At 42.1% G+C, this 19,474-nt stretch overlaps 1 protein-coding gene across 1 annotated transcript; it reads left to right on the top strand.

Moving 5' to 3' along the window:
- The first annotated feature begins 6,932 nt into the window (after positions 1-6,932).
- On the top strand, positions 6,933-18,221 carry LOC142659578 (putative defense protein 3). Its single transcript, XM_075835847.1, has 5 exons — positions 6,933-7,235; positions 9,211-9,323; positions 10,532-10,647; positions 16,916-16,980; positions 18,006-18,221. The coding sequence occupies exons 1-5, from the start codon at positions 7,037-7,039 to the stop codon at positions 18,131-18,133; spliced, it is 621 nt and encodes a 206-aa protein (XP_075691962.1). The 5' UTR covers positions 6,933-7,036; the 3' UTR covers positions 18,134-18,221.
- The last annotated feature ends 1,253 nt before the right edge of the window (positions 18,222-19,474 follow it).

The raw sequence follows: 19,474 nt of genomic DNA on the forward strand, positions 1-19,474 counted from the left end.
CTTAAGGCAGGGTCATTCCACCGAGAAGCTACACACCACTTCCTAAAGTCAGAACAATACTCCTCAACAGGTCTCTCACCCTGACGTAAGGTCACCAGCTGACTCTCGGCAAAGGCAGTCTTGTCAGTCTCGTCATAAATGAGCCCGAGAGCAGAAAAGAAAAGATCAACGGAGGAAAGTTCAGGGGCGTCAGGAGCCAAGGAGAAGGCCCATTCTTGGGGCCCGTCCTGGAGCCGGGACATAATTATACCCACTCGCTGGCTCTCAGAACCTGAGGAGTGGGGCTTTAAGCGAAAATAGAGCCTACAACTCTCCCGAAAGGAGAAAAAAGTCTTCCGGTCCCCTGAGAACCGGTCAGGCAACTTGAGGTGGGGTTCAAGAGGTGAGGGGCACTATCAGGGTAGCATCAGGCTGGTTGTCCCTCTGAGCCAGGGCCTGGACCTGTAGGGAGAGGCCCTGCATTTGCTGAGCCAGGGTCTCAAGGGGGTCCATAGAGTGTCAGGGACCAGGGTAGACTAGGTATATGGGCTTGTGATTATGTAATGATGGGGTAGGGAGACAGACAGGTGAGCCCTAATCTACGCAACACTCAGTCCCTGCCTACTTGCAACGACCCGCCCTAGGCGATGGGGTACAACTGGGCGACGGTCCCTACACTCAATAGGTGCACGACAGACAAACAGACAAGGGTACAAAGAAGCCGGGGAAATGGGGAAGTTGCCCACGGGAACACCGTGTGCAACAAGCGAGGTGAACGAGCCGAGTCAAACCAGGAGATGAGCGAGGTACAAAACGCAGAGCAGAAGAGTGGTCAGTAAAGCCAAGGTCAATAACAAGCAGAGGGTCAGTAGTTCAAGCAGCAGCAGCAAGCCAGGAAACCAGCAGAGAAGAATCACAAGCAAAGGAGGAACAGGAAAGGCAGGTATAAATAGACAGAGGGCGGGAGCTAGCTCCGTCTGGCCAGGCTGTGATAGGCTCTCCCACTCCTAAGCCTGCCATCCTGAGTGGTGGAAGATGGAGTCAGTCTCACAGACATAGAAGCAGGTGCAGACTGATTACCTATGGGCGTTGACACAGAAGCTGTGTCTGGCAGATCCTTTACAACTTTATTGTGTAATGTGCTAAATGCACATTATAAATAACCGAGCATCAAAACTTAACACCTAAACGCACCAACATGATGCACAATAAACAAACTATTTCGAGGTGTTGCTCACAAAAACAAGTACACCCTAATCTGCCGACACAGCGCTACAACTCCTGATATCGGCGTGATGGGGAGTGATAGCTGGGCATTTCAGCACCACTATGCTGTCCCTGGGCCTGCTGAGGATGTTCCTCAACAGCATAGTGGTGCTGATGCAGAGTGTTGTACCCTGCAGGTGGGCCGTGGGCAAAGTGTTCCAGGGGAATGCCGTACGATGGGAAAGGCCGTTACCGCACCACCACATGACCAGGTGACAATCTGCTCGCCAATAGCCGCTGGTACTGTTGACGGGGCAAGGGGGTGGCAGGCTGGGAAGCGAGAGGTGCAGTGTAGGGCACCGATGCCTCAGGCAATCCACGCCAATGCTTAATGGCCTGGAAGCACTGGCGTGGATTGTTAGGAGGTGTGGCCGCGACCTTGCACAGTAGGAACATGTGAAACACAAGGATACACTACAGCATGGGCTATTGCATTGGCATAATTAAAGATCTGGACTTACCAATGCTCTTGCGGTCTCTTGTGCTGCTTTTAGCCCACTCCTGGCCGAATAGGCTCTGCGCGACCTCATCCCAGCCAACCTCCATGCCCGTGCGGTCGTGGTAGGCAGTGGCGGAATATCATATGGGCGGTTCGGGCGGCCGCCCGGGGCCCTAGGCTCCCATGGCAGCCCGAACCGCACATCGTCCTACAAACCTTTTCAGCGCGCTAGCGCTGCTAACTGCCGAAGATGGGGAGGAGCAGGGAATTGGCCGGGATCCAGGGGTAGGACACGAGTCCCTGACAGTGCGGGCGCCGCCATTGAGTAACAGAACAGCGACGCACGGCTGTTCTGTTACTCCAAAGCTGCAAGAGAAGAGCCGGGCGGGCGGTCACCAGCGCTGCGGTTAGTACAGGCTTATCCTCCTGCCCAACTGGTTCCCGACCGCTGGCTGTATTTTTACGGCCAGCGGTCAGGGACGGGTCCTTAAAACCCGAGCCATAGACTTTCTACGGCTCGGGTTTTAACTTGCTGCCACCGCGATCGCGCAGCTTAATGTCGGGTCTCCGGCTGTCAGTGAATGCCGGGGACCCTGAGGAGAAGATAGAAGCAGCTTTCGCTGCTTCTGTCTACTCTGATCACTTGTACACAGCGCTCAATGAACGCTGTGTATATGAATAGAGACAGCAGCAGCGGCGCTGTCTCTATTCCTCCCGGTGATCATGTGACTGGTCACATGATCGCCGGGTCCCGTTAGTGGCAGACTGTTGCTGGGTCTTACTAGACCCAGCACAGCCCTATTAGTGACAATCGTCACTATGAGAGGGCTGATTTCCCCTGTAACTGGGGCTGCTGTGCAAGTGGAAAAACATGGTGTAAAAGAAAGAAAAAAAATATATAAAGTTCCCCAAAGGTCTTTTTTGACCTTTGAGGGACAGACCATAGTAATAAAAAAATTGTAAAGTAAAGTGCAAAAATTTTTTTTATAATAAATACACATAAAATACCCACCCCAAAAAAAAACGTTCCCCCTGACAATCATTGTTGTAACGCTAGCCCGGACCCAATTACTCTAATATAGATATGTAATATATTAAAATTTACGGTAAACAATGACGATTACAAATAAAAGGTCTATTTTAGGGTAAAACTATGTTATTACCAAAAAAAAATTGATGAAACGTAAAAAAGTTTATTTTTTTACTATTATTTTCAAACTTTATGAATAAAAATTCTAAAATAGCAAAAAAGGTGTGTATAAAAACGATACATGTGGAGATATAGAAATGTGTTATGTTTTATGAGACTATAATTCCTTTTTTACAAAATTTTCCAAGAATTCACATCTCATTAGGGTAAGTGACAGCATCATTAGATACATTGAATTTTTTTTTCCTGTTTACAAAAATTTAAAACATCCTAAGGAAAACTGTATTACACTGGTGCATGACAGTAACTTTGTCTAACCTGAATTCCATCTGCAGACATTTCTTACTGATAGTTGGCAAACCTGAGAACTGCCTAGATTTGCCTGAAGATGAAGTATATGGTATGCAGTTGGATTTCCTGTTATTTTTAGTACCTTTATTTGGACTGGACTGGAAGTGAGACAGTATTAGCATGTAAAGTATAGCTGCCCTCTACTTTTATGAACACAAAGTTTAAAAATTGTTTAAACTGTTGATGTCACAGAGGGAAAGGGGCTGGATGACTCACAATGATCTAGGGCATTAGGGGTCATCATTTCAAATAGGACTTATTAGTACCCATTTTATTAGCCAAATCAAGAGCAGATTCAAATGCAGCTTTTGGCACTGACGGACTGCCATCATACATAATTTTTCCTGTAGTGATGGTACCACCTTTCCCCTGATGAACTTGTATATGTATGATCCACAATTTGAAAGGGTGATATCTAAGGCCTAGTTCACACAGTTTTTTTGGCGCTGTTTTGGATACGGAAACTGCGTCGGAAACCGTGCCAAAAAACTTACGAAATCGCCTCCCATTTATTTAAAAAAAAAAAAAAACACTTGAGGGAAAAATAAGCGACATGCTCTTCCCGCATTTCCGTCTCAGACCTCCCATTAAAATCAATGGGAGGCAGAGAAAGCGTTTTTCGCGGCGATTTATGCCTGCGTTGCTCAATGGCCACAACCAAAAAACGCCACAAAAAACGCGGCAAAGAAAGTGCAGGCAGGTCAAAATCTGCCTTAAAATTCCCCCAAAAAAACTCTGTGTGAACATACCCTAAGGTGGACAACTCCTCTAGTGCATGTGATTGATTTATTTATTATTTAAACAAATTACTGGGCAAATGGTATCTACTGCTTCAAAGTACAAACTTACTAGAGTATGATGGGCTTGTGACAGCAGAGATATGAGTGTCTATGATCGATTATATTTGCTTCAGAGCGTTCATAGACTGTCTCTCACATGCTTTAGCCACAGACAGGATATTAAAAATACTGAATATTTTTAAAAGAGAGTTGCTCTTTGAAGCCCTAATGCCTCATGTACATGACCCTTGTGCCACTCGGGCCGTTTTTGACAGCATCTGAGTGGCACCTGATAGTCTTCACGGACCCATTCACTTTAGCGGGTGAATCGGGTCCGTGAAAAATGATCTGAGTCTCCGATCCGAGGAAAGATAGGACATGTCCTAACTTTACTCGGATCACAGACGGGACTCGGCCGGCGCACCCGGTCATGTGAATGAGGCGTAAGACAAACATCAAAATGGTCCTGCCCTGTCCTGGCTCATACACCACACACCCCATGTTGGAATAAAGAGCCATTATTCACTCGTTCTCTTCCTTACAATTCAAGGATTGAATGGCTGCGGGACACTAGGGCCACTCGTTCTCCCATCTCTTGTTTTCTGACTTGTAGTGCCTGTGAAGAGAGAGAGTCTGCACAATTTTTTCCACCTATGGGGGAAGATTCATATTTTTACATAGTAACATAGTTACATAGGTTGAAAAAAGACACAGGTCCATCAAGTTCAACTCTTCTCAATCAATTACACGTCGTTCATTGCTAGATTCGTTATAACCCTCAATGCCATTTGTCAGTAAATAAACATCTAGCCCTTTTTTCAATGCTAGCATAGTATCTGCCATTACTACCTCTAGCGGTAGTTTACTACTTTACTTTACATAGTTTACTACTCTAACTGTAAAGAAACCTTTCCTATATTGACTTCTATAAACGCCTTTCCTCCACACACACAATTAATGCCCCTTGGTCCTTTGTAACGTCCTTGGAAAGAAGAAATGATGTGCTCGTTTTTTTGTATCAACCACACGTATATTTATACATGTTAATAAGATCAACTCTAAGGCGTCTTTTTTCTAAGCTCAACAAGCCCAGTTTTTCTAGCCTTTCACTGAGAGACCTATCGCATTTAATAATCTAGTCATCCGCCTTTGAACCCTTTCCAGCTCTCCTATATCCTTTTTACAATGTGGAGCCCAAAACTGAATCCCATATTCTAGATGTGGCCTTACAATGGATTTATAGAGGGGTAACATTACATTTGAATGACAGGTTTTTATCTCTCTTTTTATACTGTACACCCTAAAATTGTATTTGCTTTTGCAGCTGCTACTTGACATTGAGTACTGCTGCTTAGCTTACTTGTGACCAGAATATCCAGGTCCTTCTCTTGTGAGCTTATCCAGTTTTTATTTCATTTAATGTAGGTGCATTATTTTTCAATTAACAATATTAAAATTAATTTGCCATGTTTTTGCCCATGCTGCCATCTTATCTAGGTCTTTCTGTAATATTTTACAATCAAGCTGAGCTTTAAGTATTCTGTAAAGCTTTGTATCGTCAGCATGAACTGACACCGCACTATCAATCCCATCTACAAGGTCATTAATAGAGATTTTAAAAATTGGGCCTTACATAGATCCTTGTGTTACCCCGCTGCTGACTTTAGCCCATTTTATGTAAGTACCATTTATAACGACCCTTTGTTTTCTGTCCCATAGCCAATTCTTTACCCATGTACATACATTGTCCCCCAGTGCCTGTCTCTGTAGCTTCAGTACAAGGATATTGTGTGGTACAGTGTCAAATGCTTTTAAAAAGTCCAGATATATCTAGATCATTTTATGCTTCGTGTAACTGAGCTGAAATTGTTTGTGTAGAGTATAATAATACCGGTCTATTCTTCATTCTACAATGACCAGGAACCAAATGTACCATGTACAAAAGCATAGGTAGTGGAACTTTTAGCACCAAAGGATGAAAGCCTATCTGCTCCCTTAGTGTATGTTCACACAACCTATTTTCATCCATTTTTTCGGGCCATAAACCCCCCCCCCCCCCCCCCCGAAAAATGGCATAAAATGCGGGGGCTGAACACCTCCAAATATCTGCCCATTGATTTTAATGGGAAAAACAGCGTTCCGTTCCCACGGGCCATTTATTACGCGGCCGCTCTAAAAAAGAAGTGCATGTCACTTCTTGAGCCGTTTTTGGAGCCGTTTTTCATTGACTCAATAAAAAAACGGCTCCAAAAACGTCTGTAAATACGCCACAAAAAACGCAAGTTGCTTAAAAAACGGCTGAAAATCAGTTAAGCGTATGAACATAGCCTTACATGCAATCTGACTCCGAATCCAGCAGAACTTTTGGGGAACATTTTATACAGCTTATTCCTCTGTACGTTCATATATATTTATGAAAGGCAAGGCATTCTTCTAATACATAGCATTATACCCTTCATCTATTTCCATGGTGGCTGGAAGCATAGGATCCGGTTGTGATTGCAGCCTAAACAACCCCTGCTGCTACGTCACCGAGTCCTCAGTTGCTTTCAGGTGTCATCACTACCAATGATTCTTGAATTCAGAATGGTAAGCTGGCACTAAACAGGACTTCAATTTAGTACCCTATCCATTACTACATTATATCTAGATAAACTTTTACCATACAGAACAAATCCTAAAAATTGGAATCCACAATTTTATTCTACACGTCTTTTGTATCATAAGTCTGAAACCATATTTGAGGAAGCTCAACTGAAAGTGCTAGCTGCCAATGTTCATGGGAACGTATGTGGACCTTCCCTTACAACACCCATCATCTGTTCAGGACAATCTAGATCTGCTTACACATTACATACTTAGAGCGTGTCAGCAAGACTGGTTAACAAATCAGCAAATCATTGATTTCACAGAATAGAATGAGCTTAAAAACAGATGCCAACTCTGTTTTATAACTGCAACGAATTGGTGAATTGTGACTATTTCAGTCAAATCCATTCAAAGGCTCTAGAAAGTCTTACTTCAGTCTGAAGCGGACGAGACTATAGACAGATTGCGCTCTCATACTACGAGATGACACAACTTACTCGGTCCTTACTGCTGGTACTGATGACCTGCTGCACAATATCATTCTCCTATCCAACTGGGGCACCAATATCTGCTTGCCAGACAATGAAGCCTGGTCATGTTGGTGTCTATCCACAGCCCAACCCTGCACCCTACATAATGAAGATCAACTCTAGTTCCTACCAAAGTGGCAAACCTATACAAGGTAAGAATCCTAAACAATTACCCCCAACCATTGTATTCTGAATAGATGTAATGAGTGTAAGACCCACCAAGATATAAGATGTATGGGGTAGTATGGCACTGAAATATGACCTAGAAGGGAGATATAAAGATGAGTATTATTAGAGAGTAATACAAATGTCTATTTTAAAAAAAAATATATATATATAAGTATTTTTTTTACTAGAAAGTTAGATGTGAAGCTTCAAAACTATTGTTGCGCTATGAACTTTATGGAATGTTAAATACTTTTGTGTCAAAAAAGACAAAAGTTTAGTAGGTATGATACCTTTATTGGCTAACCATAAAAGTTCAATATGCAAGCCTTCAGAGCACACAGGCTCCTTCTTCAGGCAGTTTACAAATGGATGGCAAAGCTTCTAGGTATGCAGAAGATCTATAAGGGTATGTTCACATGTGGAGTGGAAATAGCCAATGATGGGACTGTTTTTTTCTAAAGTCCCGTGAAAAATCACCAAATGTCAATTAACATGTCTCAATGGGGTAAATGAAAATGTAGTTAAAATGTAACTTTTAATTGATAATGCATATAATAGACCAAAAAGTCAAGGTAAAAACATACATATGTGCAAATATAACCATACAAGTGGGAAGGAAAAAGCCCACGTTAGGAAAAAAGCGGCAGCCACGGTGTGAGTTTTTAAACATCGTGTTATTGCAATAGAAAATTGGAACAGTCTTAGGCCCCATGCACATGACCGTAAAAATCATCTGTAATTGCGGACCCATTCACTTCTATTGTCCACGGACACCGTCCAGTATCCTTACGGGAAGGTGTCGGTGCTGTAGAAACCTTCCGCAAAAGACATGTCCTATCTTTTGCTTTCTGCGGACCGTACTCCCACACTTTATAATGGGAGCACGGCCCGCAAATGCGGACGACTGTCTGTGGCCGGCCGCGCCTGTAATTACGGGCACAGTCGTGTGCATGGGATCTCACCAATTTCTGCAGATTGCCTGGTCAGTGGAATGGTCTGGGCTCACAGCTGGAGAGGGACATCAATAATTCCCTATTAACCCTTTCGGGACAAAGCCATTTTTTTCCACTCCCTGCCTTCCAGGAGCCATAACTTTTTTATTTTTCCGTTAATAGAGTGGTGTGAGGGCTTATTTTTTGCGGGAGGAGTTGTAGTTTATTTTGCCACTATTTAAAGTACTATGTAATGTACAGGGAAACATTCCTCCACTGTTTTTTGGGTTTTGTTTTTACGGCTTTCACCGTGCGGTAAAAATTTCACTGTGTGGTAAAAACGTCAACTTAACTTTATTGTGCAGCTCAGTATGATTACGTTACCAAATTTATGACATTTTTTTTTCCGGCGATTGAGCGGTTTAAGGGCTTATTTTTTGCGGGCCGAGATGTCTTTTTTATTGTTACCATTTTTTCATTAAAACCATCGGCACCATGCGATCGTATTGCAATGGGCTGTCGGCAGACCCACCCCTCTTTCTAATGGCTTAGATGCCACTGTCGCTATTGACCGCAGCATCTAAGGTTTATAAAGCCAGGAACAGCGTTCGCGCGGTTTCTAGCCGTTAGTCGAGGGTGTCAGCTGTAATACGCAGCTGACACCCGTAGCGAATGGAGGCGCTCAGCACATGAGCCCTCTCCCCCGCACAAGGACGTGCTATTACGTTGTGGTGTGCGAAGGGGTTAAACCTTGTTATGAGCCTATATCTACAAGACTCTGTATGGTAAGCGCCCTTAGAGGTACGTCCCCATCCAGAGTCTGTTCACATGTGGCAGATTTGTTGCAGAAATTTCGGCAATTGAAAATTCATTCCATGAATGAGGTTTTTCAGATTATCAAAATGAAACAAGGTGCAGGATTTATTAAAGATCCTCAAAGATTTACATACACGTTTGTGACATTATTAGCTCTATTATGGATGATCAGTTGATGGTTTTTTTTTAATGAAAAGTTTTTTGTTTGTAGTTCAAATCTTGGGCCCTCCTTATAGAGGTATCTTGCTGGAAGCCCGGACATATTCAAAGACTACACTGTATGGGACCTGGCTGAATCCTCCAAATAACACCAGGATTTTGGCGGTAAAATAATGGTTGTCAAGTACTAATTTTAACCCATGACCAACTCACCTTGAGTGCAATGTAACTGAGCTAAACCTATTTCCGTTTTATTTTTCATGATTTATTGTAGCACTGACTGAATAATACAGCGTAGCTATTCTGAGAGGGTCTTCCAAGTCTACCTACATTCATAACAGTAGTGTTCCACAAAGTTTGTCACCAATAGAAGCAAGACAATGGAGACTAATGTTACCTTTTATTGACGTGCGAGTTGCAGTAGAATCTCGGGACTAACGCAATGGTTTCCTATAGCAAAAAAAAAATCACAAGTAACCTTGCAACAGTTTAAAAAAATCCAATCATGTCGTTTTTTATTATTTTTTTGTCAAAGGAAACCTTCGCAGTGGCAGTAGTCACTAGAGATTTTACATCAAGTTGTTGCGTAGGCAAGGTCTTATTGACGCGTTGACTAAAGACGCATGTTTTTGAGGTAGTGCAGGTCTTTTCTTCAAGAATTATGTGGTGTCTTTCCCTGAAAAAGTCCAACCCCATAGTATAGAATTTTTTTTCTCTTACAGCTTATTCAGACGAATGTTGAATACTTCTGTGTGACGGCCGTTAAAACAACAGCCGTCACACGGACGCATGTATTTCAATGGGGCCGTTCACACGGCTGTTGTTTCAATGGACCATGTGAAGGGTCCGTTGAAAAACAGAACGTCCTATTTTCTCTATTTTTATGGCTCCCTCCATAGACTCAAAGTCTATGGGGATCCGTGAAAATGGGAACCGCACGGGGGCAATGCGGACGTGAAAAATGCCTGTTTTTCATGTCCGAGTTTCCCCAGGTTCGTCTGAATAAGCCCTAAACCTGATCTTTTCCTCATATTCTTATTCAATGGTGATAATCAGACAGCATTAAATAAAAAGCACAGTATAACAACCACTGGTCATTATTAAATCATTGGGGGCTTGTTATTTTGAAAGGGCAGTTACAGTCAAAATCTTCCAGGCATTTCCATGCACGCCGCAGACATTGCTCAAATTAAGGACAGTTCTTACATAGCGTCAAGCGTGTTAAGTCACAGTATTGGTAAATCTGCCCTGTTGATAGTCATGAGAATTATATAAGTATCATACTTGTACGGCTTACAGATTAGAGAAATGTAAATAGCTAGTATGTATAAAATGAACATTTACACCTATGAATACTTTTTTTTTTATTGCAGTGTCCTGAAAATACAGTTGGTGCTATTACGCACTCGAACACCAACTTAAAGGACAAGTCCACTACATATATCTGGATGCCACCAAACTCAAGTTGTCCAAATGTCCTGTTCTTCATGTAAGTATAGAGGAGTGGAGGACAACCTTTAAAAATTGATAACTCCCCAAAAAGTTTCTTTATTGAGTAGAATCACTAATGGTTAAATTACATTTCATTCACAAGAGATTTCATTGCAATCAGATGTATGTAAGGCTGCGTTCACATCATGTCCTACGTTCTTGGTATGCAATGGGAAAACTCCTGATCCATACGCTGGACCCCACTCACCGTCGTATGCCAAAGTGTGCCCATTTGACGTTTGTCGGGTTTGTATGTATCTACCTTGTTTTCTTGTGGTATGTAGATTACTACACTATTCCATACAAAGGTATACAATTAAAAACAAATAAAAAATTTATACCGTGCGAGATACTTTAAAGAAAAAAATAAACTAGATCCTACGGGCGAAGTATCCTGCTGCATACCCATTCAGCGGGATAAGTCGAATCCTTACGTCTGAGGTATAGGTCAGAAAATCCTCCCAACATATACCTCCACTGTAACGAGATAATCAATGTTATACTCTTCACCTGTTAGTAGTGGATTTAGGCTGCGTTCAATAGCGAGGTTTTGCCTCGACTTATTGAAAATCACGGCAAAAACGTGTTTTGATCAGGACTTAATGTTATGGCTGAATGGTGTATGCGGCTCTCACATGGAGCTGTGAATAAAAGTGTGTGTACTATTTCTGTGACCAATATGGACTGACTTGATCATAAGGGCATGTAAACACGGCTTATTTTTAGGCATATTTCGGAACGTAAAACGTTCGTATTACAATCCGAAATACACTTGAAATACACTTGCAAACAGATTTCCATTTATTTAAATGGGAAATACACTTTTTAGTGTATACGAGGCATATTTTAGCACTGCTGAATTACAACAACACCTCGTAAAAAAGAAGGGACATGTCTCTTCTTGAAGTGTTTTACCGGCTGATTTTTCTTCTTTCGCATTGACACTTCAAAATACAAAAACGTTTGAAAATCAGCTCCAAAAACACTGGGATTAAAAGCTATTTTCTCGTTGAGGGTATGGTCACACGTGCTATTTTCAGCCGTTTTTTGGACCGTAAACGTCCTGAAAAATCAGAAGCAGAACGCCTACAAACATCTGCCCATTGATTTCAATGGGAAATACGGCGTTCTGTTCCAACGGGGCATTTTTTTATGCCTCATTTTCAAAAAACGGCGCGTAAAAAGACACCCCGTAAAAAGAAGTGCATGTCACTTCTTGAGACATTTTTGGAGCAGTTTTTTTTTTTTACATTTTTGACATATTTTCAAATTTTGTTTTTAACAGAGAAAAAGATCACATAGGAAATGCACCAAAGTTGAGCAACATGTAAATTGCAAAATAAAATAAAATCATGCCATAAAACCAGGTTCGCATAGTATATGAAAAAACAGTACTTCCCCCTACCCCAGATCACGACTAAGGCAAATACAAGTAAGCAACGCATAGAATTAATCAGAGCTAATGATGATCCCCCCTAACAATCTCCTATCAAGACATGAGTTGTAACCCCCCCAAAGTACCTTTCAGAAGTTCCTCATGGTACCAGGCAGTATGTCTAAAAGGCGTAACAATTTCCGCTACCTCAGCAGCTGTACATTGTGATTCAAGAAAGATTCGCCACTTAGTAAATAGTTTCTCAGCTCCCAATTCTTTCCGTCTTTCCACCTCTACACGTTCCAAACTCAATAACCTTTTCAATTATAACACGATCATGTCAATACCCAGGGTATCAGTGTCCAGCCATCTAGAGAGAAGACACCTTAAGGCCACCAGTAAAATTGTGTGTATGAAGGAGGGGGGAGATCTTGTCTTCCGATTGTCTTCCTCTTCTGGTGTTCTCGCCTGATGGAACAAAAGTGAGTGGGGCGTCAAAGGAAGTTTCGCCTTCCAATGATCTAAGATATATGTGTGCACCATCAGCCAGTACCGTTTGGTATGAGCGCAATTCCATATTCCATGCCAAAGATTCGTCAATGGGGTGTTACATTTGGGGCATGCAGTTATACGATCTGGGAATGACGGAGAAGGTAAGATATCGAAGCCATATATTGCTGAACGCATTAACTTAAAGTAGGTTTCCCTCTACCTCTCATTCAAGATGACCTTCCGTATCGTCTCCCAACCCTCCAATATAGTCTCTCCTAAGTCCACCTTCCCCAAGCTTTGAACATGGATCTGTTACGTGGTCGTACAAAGCAGTCTCCAAGTGCTCTATACAACATCGAAATAGTCACCCTATGAGACATTGGACCTATTACCTCATCCAGTGTATGTGTGGTGGCTTCTGTAGATAAATCCCTCAACCTAGATGTACAAAATGATCGCACTTGGAGGAAATTACCCTCTGAGGACCTTCGTTTAGCCATTCAGATACGGTAAGCCATCTCTCGTCTTCTACATGTATAAGGTCACCTGCACATTTAATCCCCTCTTCCTCCCAATGGTAAAAATACCACTTCTCACAATTCCCGGCAAAAATTCCAGAGGTCCCCATAAAGGCATATGTTTAGATAGTAAGTGGGGCAGACCGTTTACGAACTGCTTTCCAAGCTAGGAATGTATCCCTCAAGATAATGGAGGTTTTGAGACGATACAGAAGTGAAGCAACCCTACAATGCAATAAGGCCTTCAAATTCCAGGGCGAGGCATACGCCCCTTCCAGGTCTAAATTGGAATAATGACTAGATTCATGAAGCCAATCTACTACATGGCGGAAGAGACATATCACATTCTACCCTCGTACATTAGGGAACTTAAGTCCCCAACATGTTTACCGAGCATAAGCTTACTAAGTTCAATGTGAGGCTTTTTGCCTGCCCGGATAAATTTTGTAAATGCTGAATTTAGTTTTAGAACATCAACGTATTTAAGAAACAGCGGGAGCATTTGGAAGGGGTATAGAAGTCTAGGAAACCTGATCATTTTGATCAGATGGAATATACCCAACAGGGACAACGGTAGCTGGCTCCATCTCTTGAGTTCTGTTTGTATTTTGTGAAGGAGCGGTGGATAGTTAAGGTTGTACAAGCTTTCAGGTACCTTCCCTATCTTAATGCCCAAATATGTAATACATTGCCTAGCCGGATATATCCCACACCCCAGGGATTGCCAGAAGATTCTGGGTAGTGGTTGTCCTAATTCCAAAAGTTCGCTTTCAGTGACATTTACTCTGTACCCCGAACATTGCCCAAATTCGCTTCAAAAACGAGACAGGTAGTAAATGCGGCTGGGGATTTGACAGAAAAAGTATGACACCATCAGCAAATAAGGCTATCTTAACTGTCGAAGACCCCACCTGCATACCCTTAAACAATGTGGACTCCTCCAAAAACCTAGTCATAGGTTCCAATGCTAAATTTAAAATGTTAAATACTTTTGTGTCAAAAAAGACAAAAGTATAATAGGTATGATACCTTTATTGGCTAACCATAAAAGTTCTATATGCGGCTTTCAGAGCACAGAGGCCCCTTCTTCAGGCAGTTTACAAATGAATGACTTAGAAAAAAGCACAACATTTAGATGTTACACAAAGACAATTAGTACATGAGGTGATACATCATTAAGATAAGCCGGGGCAATAAAACTGAGGTTATAGGGGTGATGACTTAGGAGTTAAAGGGAATGTGTTGCCAGAAAAACATGTTTTTTTTTAAAAAATTAAACATTTAGTGTGTGGGTGATTAAACATTGTTCAAATTTTTTTTATTTTTTTGCACGAGTCCAGGAAATATTATAAATTATTTCTAATTTATAATACTACCCATTTTTGGTCACTAGATGGAGCTGTTCCCAAAATTGCAGCATTGCAACATTGGGTTAAAAGCCCTCGCTCTAGTGAGCTCTCAGCATTCCCCCCTCCTTTATCCTGGCTAGTGCCGGGATAAACGAGGGGTTTGAACGATGTAACCTCCTACACTGTGTGTCGCCATTTTTTGAGCTAACCCACAGTGTAGTAGGTTTACATACAGTAGTAAACACACACAAACACGAACATACATTGAAATCTCTTACCTGCTCCTGCCGCCGCGGCTCCCTCCGGCCCGTCCGCTCCGTTTGCTGCCGCTGGTGCAAGTGCACAAATCCGGAAGCCGCGACCGGAAGTAGTAATATTACTGTCCGGCCGCGACTTCCGGTCCACAGGAAAATGGCGCCGGACGGCGCCAATTTCGAATAGGACTGTGTGGGAGCGGCGCATGCGCAGTTCCCACACAGACGCCGTACACTGCAGTCAATGGGACGGGAGCCGTTCGCAGTCCCTATGGGACTGTGGCTGCCGTATTCCATGTCTGTATGTGTCGTTAATCGACACACACAGAAATGGAACAAAAAATGGCAGCCCCCATAGGGAAGAAAAAGTGTAAAAATAAGAAAAAGTAAAACACAAAACACACAAATGAATATAAACGTTTTTAATAAAGCACTAACATCTTTAACATATAAAAAAATAATTTGTGATGACACTGTTCCTTTAAGGCATCTGGAGTCAGTCTGATGGGGGACGTGACGTGTGTCCATGTAGTGGCTCATAAATCCTGGTGTTAGATTGAGGCCTTGCGTCAATGACTGGAATTTTATCATCATCTTGAATTCCCAAATTTTTCTTTCTCTGTTGTTTTTAAAATGACCCTTCAGAATGAGTACCTTTAAATCTGCCAAACTGTGGTCTGGTCCAGAGAAGTGTTTTCCCACGGGTGTATCCACCTCCTGTTTTATTGTATGTCTGTGAAGATTCATCCTGGTTTGTAGTTTTTGTATTGTTTCTCCAATGTAGATTCCTTTATTGATGCACCTTGTACACAGGATCATGTACACTACATTGGAGGATGTGCAGGAGAACGTGCCAGTGATTTTATAGTCCTGCTGCGTGTTTGGTATCTGGATGGTGTTTGATGACCAGATGTTGGTACAGGTCTTGCATTTTCTACTGTTGCAAGGAAAAGTGCCAGTCTCTGATGGTGGTGAGAGGGCACTTCTGACCAGGAGATTCCTTAGGTTTGGTGGCTGTTTGTAGGCAAGGAGTGGTAAATCTGGGAATATTTCCTTCAGTTTATTGTCTTTGTTAAATATAGGTTGGAGATCAGCAGCAATTTTCCTCAAGATGTTCATTTGGGGGTTGTATATGACCACTAGGGGAACCCTGCTGTTGTCTTCCTTCTTTTTGTACTCCAGAAGATTGCTCCTTGGAATTCTTGTTGCTCTGTAGAACTGATCATCTATAATCCTTGGATGGTATCCCTGTTAATAATAGTGGCTACAAGGGGCAACCCTGACGGGTCCCTTTATATAGTTTAAAGGGGCTGATAGAAACCCTGGGGTATGGACACTAGCTTGGGGATTAGCATAGACACCCTTCAAAAATCCAACACCATCCCCAGCCATTCCCACTGTACATTATCAAAAGCCTTCTCTGCGTCCAATGCCAAAAGCGCCGGACGGGTACCTGGCTGGGGATCATGCTTAACTGCCTCTAACACCTTTCGCAGATTTGCTACTGCTGCACTACCCCTAACCAATCCCACTTGGGAACGCCCCACCAGTGCAGGCAAATATAAAGCCAAGTGATTTGCTAAAATTTTGGATAATAGTTTCTGGGCTTGGTCTATTAGCGATATAGGCCGGTAGGACCCCGAGTCAAAAGGATCCTTCCTTTTTTTGGGCAAAACCTTTATATGCGCCATTTTGGCCTCAGCGGGAAATAGGCCTGATCTAAGTAAGGCGTTCTAATAATCCACCAAGAGGGGGCCAACTTCATCTCTTAAAGACTTACAAAATTCTCCAGTATACCCATCCGATCCCGGGGCTCTCCCATTAGCTAGGGTCCGTATGGTACCCGTAAGTTCCTCCAATGTAATATCTGCATTTAATAGCCGTTTTTGATTGACTCAATAGAAAAACATCTCCAAAAACGGCCGCAAAAAAACGCAAGTTTCTTAAAAAACAGCTGAAAATCAGGAGCTGTTTTCCCTTGAAAACAGCTCCGTATTTTCAGACGTTTTTTGTTAAGCGTGTGAACATAGCCTCACAATGATTTTCTCTTAAAATCAGCCTCACGTTTTTAGCCTGAACATATACCGTGTGAACATGGCCTATGGCTGAGCTGTATTCGCAGTCCACCTAGCATAAGAAGATGTATGACAATCTTTTGTAATATATATTGGTACAGTTAGTTTCCTGTTGTAATATAATCAGCAAAGCTTACATATAAATGATTATTGATGTAGAATTTGAGAGTGATTCTTATATATTTGAATACATTTTTTATTAGCGCCACAGTGGCGGAAGCATTTGATGTCTACTGGCTTGGAGTACGGTCTGCCATTCTCTATAGAGGTATGTGTAATGGATTATTATAGAACCATATTAAAAAATACTAATTCAAGAATCATAATTATCAAAAACTATTAATTACAGGACTTGGCATAACGAAATTACTACATATTAGTGGCAATTAAAATCAAATCTGAGAATAGTATATACATAAGTATATACATAAGTGCTCACAAAGCAGAGATGTTTGGTGCTATATTGTCAGGTTCCTCAAGTTAGAAAGCTTATTTAACTGTCGCTGCGGCAGGAGGACTTAAAACGAAAAAGGTATTCCCTTGAAAGACTAAGTAATCGCTTAGCAAGGACTACAAGAATTTTGATCCTGCAGAGCCAATTTAGCCTGGGTTCATACATTGCGTAAATATTACGCTGGTGAACCGGTCTACAAATCCACATAATAATCTGCATGTGTTACTTGCGGATTTAGCTGCAGATTAATTGCAATAAATGAGATCTGCAGTGAAAACCCACTGCATTTTTACAACGGACAAGCCACGCTGCGGCTATCTAGAATCCACTGCCTATTTTTTTGCACTTTACTTTGTTGCAGATTCCACAACCGAAATTCCACAACAAATGCATGAAATTCCACATCAAACACGCGATGTGTGAACCCAAACTTTAAAGGGGTTGTCTCATCACAGCTAACCCCTTCAATATGAGGCCCACCTCGGCAATCAGCTGATCACCACGGGTCTAGCTTCCGAACCCGACAAACAGGTTATTTTGCCAAGAGCAGTTGTCGTTGGCTACTGATTTACCCTGCAGTGGCAGCTACAGGCGCAATGTGGTATAACATGCAGTTATTCAAATGAATGCATGTCCATAGGCAGACCTTGTTCTCCAGAGCCGGTGCTTGTTAGGAGTTTTCTGCTCTGCATATAGAATGGGTTTATCAAGTAGAGAAAAGACGTGACCTATCCAGTACTCTCCTTTGGGGACGTAGTTAATAGTTTGGATTGGCAGAGCATTCATACTGTAACTTTACATATATGTTATGTGTCTCATTCTTATTTTCTCTTTATCAGATCCAGACTCCACTTGCAGCAACAATGATAATACCGGACAATCAGGTTTTTACTCCAGTCATGGAATGACCTGGCAACCAGCTGTTTACTCCATGATGTTTTTTCAACTTGTATTGTTCTTGGTATAATGTTATATTTTGCTATGAATAATGGATTTGTCATTGCATGAAGACAGAAGACTATTTCTGTGATTACCCAAATAATAAAAATTTAAAACAAAAAATACAGGTTTTGTAATTTTAGGGGATAAATTACGCACAAAGACACACAAATGTATTTTTCTAAAACATCAATTTATTTTATGGTGAACATCTCCATATCTCCCATTAACTTCAATATAGTGGGGGCTGCACATGCAACTTTCAATGAAAACCAGTGCTTGGGTCAGTAGCTTTCATCATCAGTGGGGGTATCAGCGGCAGGACGCTCACTATTGCGACTAATTTACACGTCATAAAAATCAGTTATCGTGAAAACTGACCACTTGGTTAGGCCACCAATATCTGATCGATCAGGGGCCAAAAATATACACAGGCTGGGCAGTCCATGAGGCCACCTAGAAAAAGCTAAAAAGATCAGACAGGACACAGTCACTTACACCAGTCACTTCCTCTAGCAATCGGCACAGGGCACACTGGTTGGACCCCCACGATCAAACATTGATGTCATAACTTCATGGTGTGCCACTAATGACTATGATGAGACAACCCCTTTAAAGCCCCAGTTTAGTAGATGTTATTAAAGCCATTTTGACAAGTGTAATTCAGGTAAATTTTTGTGCTTGTATTACGGTCGTGGATCCCGGCCTGACCACAGGTCTAATAACATTTTAGGCACACCTCTGGGGTCACTGGAAACCTGTACAGGTGGAGAGTTCTTCTGGCTGTCAATCGCACCGTCCCACGTTCACCCCCTTTTCTACAGAGAATCAGAGTAAAACTTCTCATCCGCCTCCTTAATATTGCACCTAGAGAATTGATCCTGGTATCATTTTAAAGCGAAGATTATTTTATATACCAAGAGCTAAGCCCTAGCCCTTATATTCTAGTCGGGGCAATCGTTTAAAGTCATGTTGTATTCTACGCAGTGAGAGAGTTCAGTCAACCCCAGGCCACGGTGCAAAGTTAGCACTATGTTCACTACAGTAAATGTACATAAAAAGGTAGAAGTCTGGGGGCAGAGATCCCCATCAAATGCTAGAAAGAGAGGACTGTGGCATGCCATGCCCCTTGATGCTATAGGGTCATATATGGAGCGCCACAGCCCCTTAGTTGGAAAGGTGCACATTTCTGTTCTGTGTTTTGCTTTTCTTGCAGCTAAATCCGATTTAAGTGAATAAGCTGGACCTGCAATACCAAATACAGCCCATGGACAAAAGTGGTGCTATTCCTAGGAAGAAAAAAAAAAAAAAACGACAACCCATTTCATTTAGAGGTCAATAAGAAACCACTCTTTAGACCTGCATCATC

The sequence above is a fragment of the Rhinoderma darwinii genome, chromosome 8 (genome assembly GCF_050947455.1).
Source record: "Rhinoderma darwinii isolate aRhiDar2 chromosome 8, aRhiDar2.hap1, whole genome shotgun sequence".
Lineage (NCBI taxonomy): Eukaryota > Metazoa > Chordata > Amphibia > Anura > Rhinodermatidae > Rhinoderma > Rhinoderma darwinii.

Coding starts and splice junctions, on each gene's coding strand:
- LOC142659578 (XM_075835847.1), top strand. CDS start 7,037: ATGACACAACTTACTCGGTCCTTACTGCTGGTACTGATGACCTGCTGC. Junction 10,648..16,915: donor CCAAATGTCCTGTTCTTCAT/GTAAGTATAGAG, acceptor ATTTTTTATTAG/CGCCACAGTGGCGGAAGCAT. Junction 16,981..18,005: donor GTCTGCCATTCTCTATAGAG/GTATGTGTAATG, acceptor TCTCTTTATCAG/ATCCAGACTCCACTTGCAGC.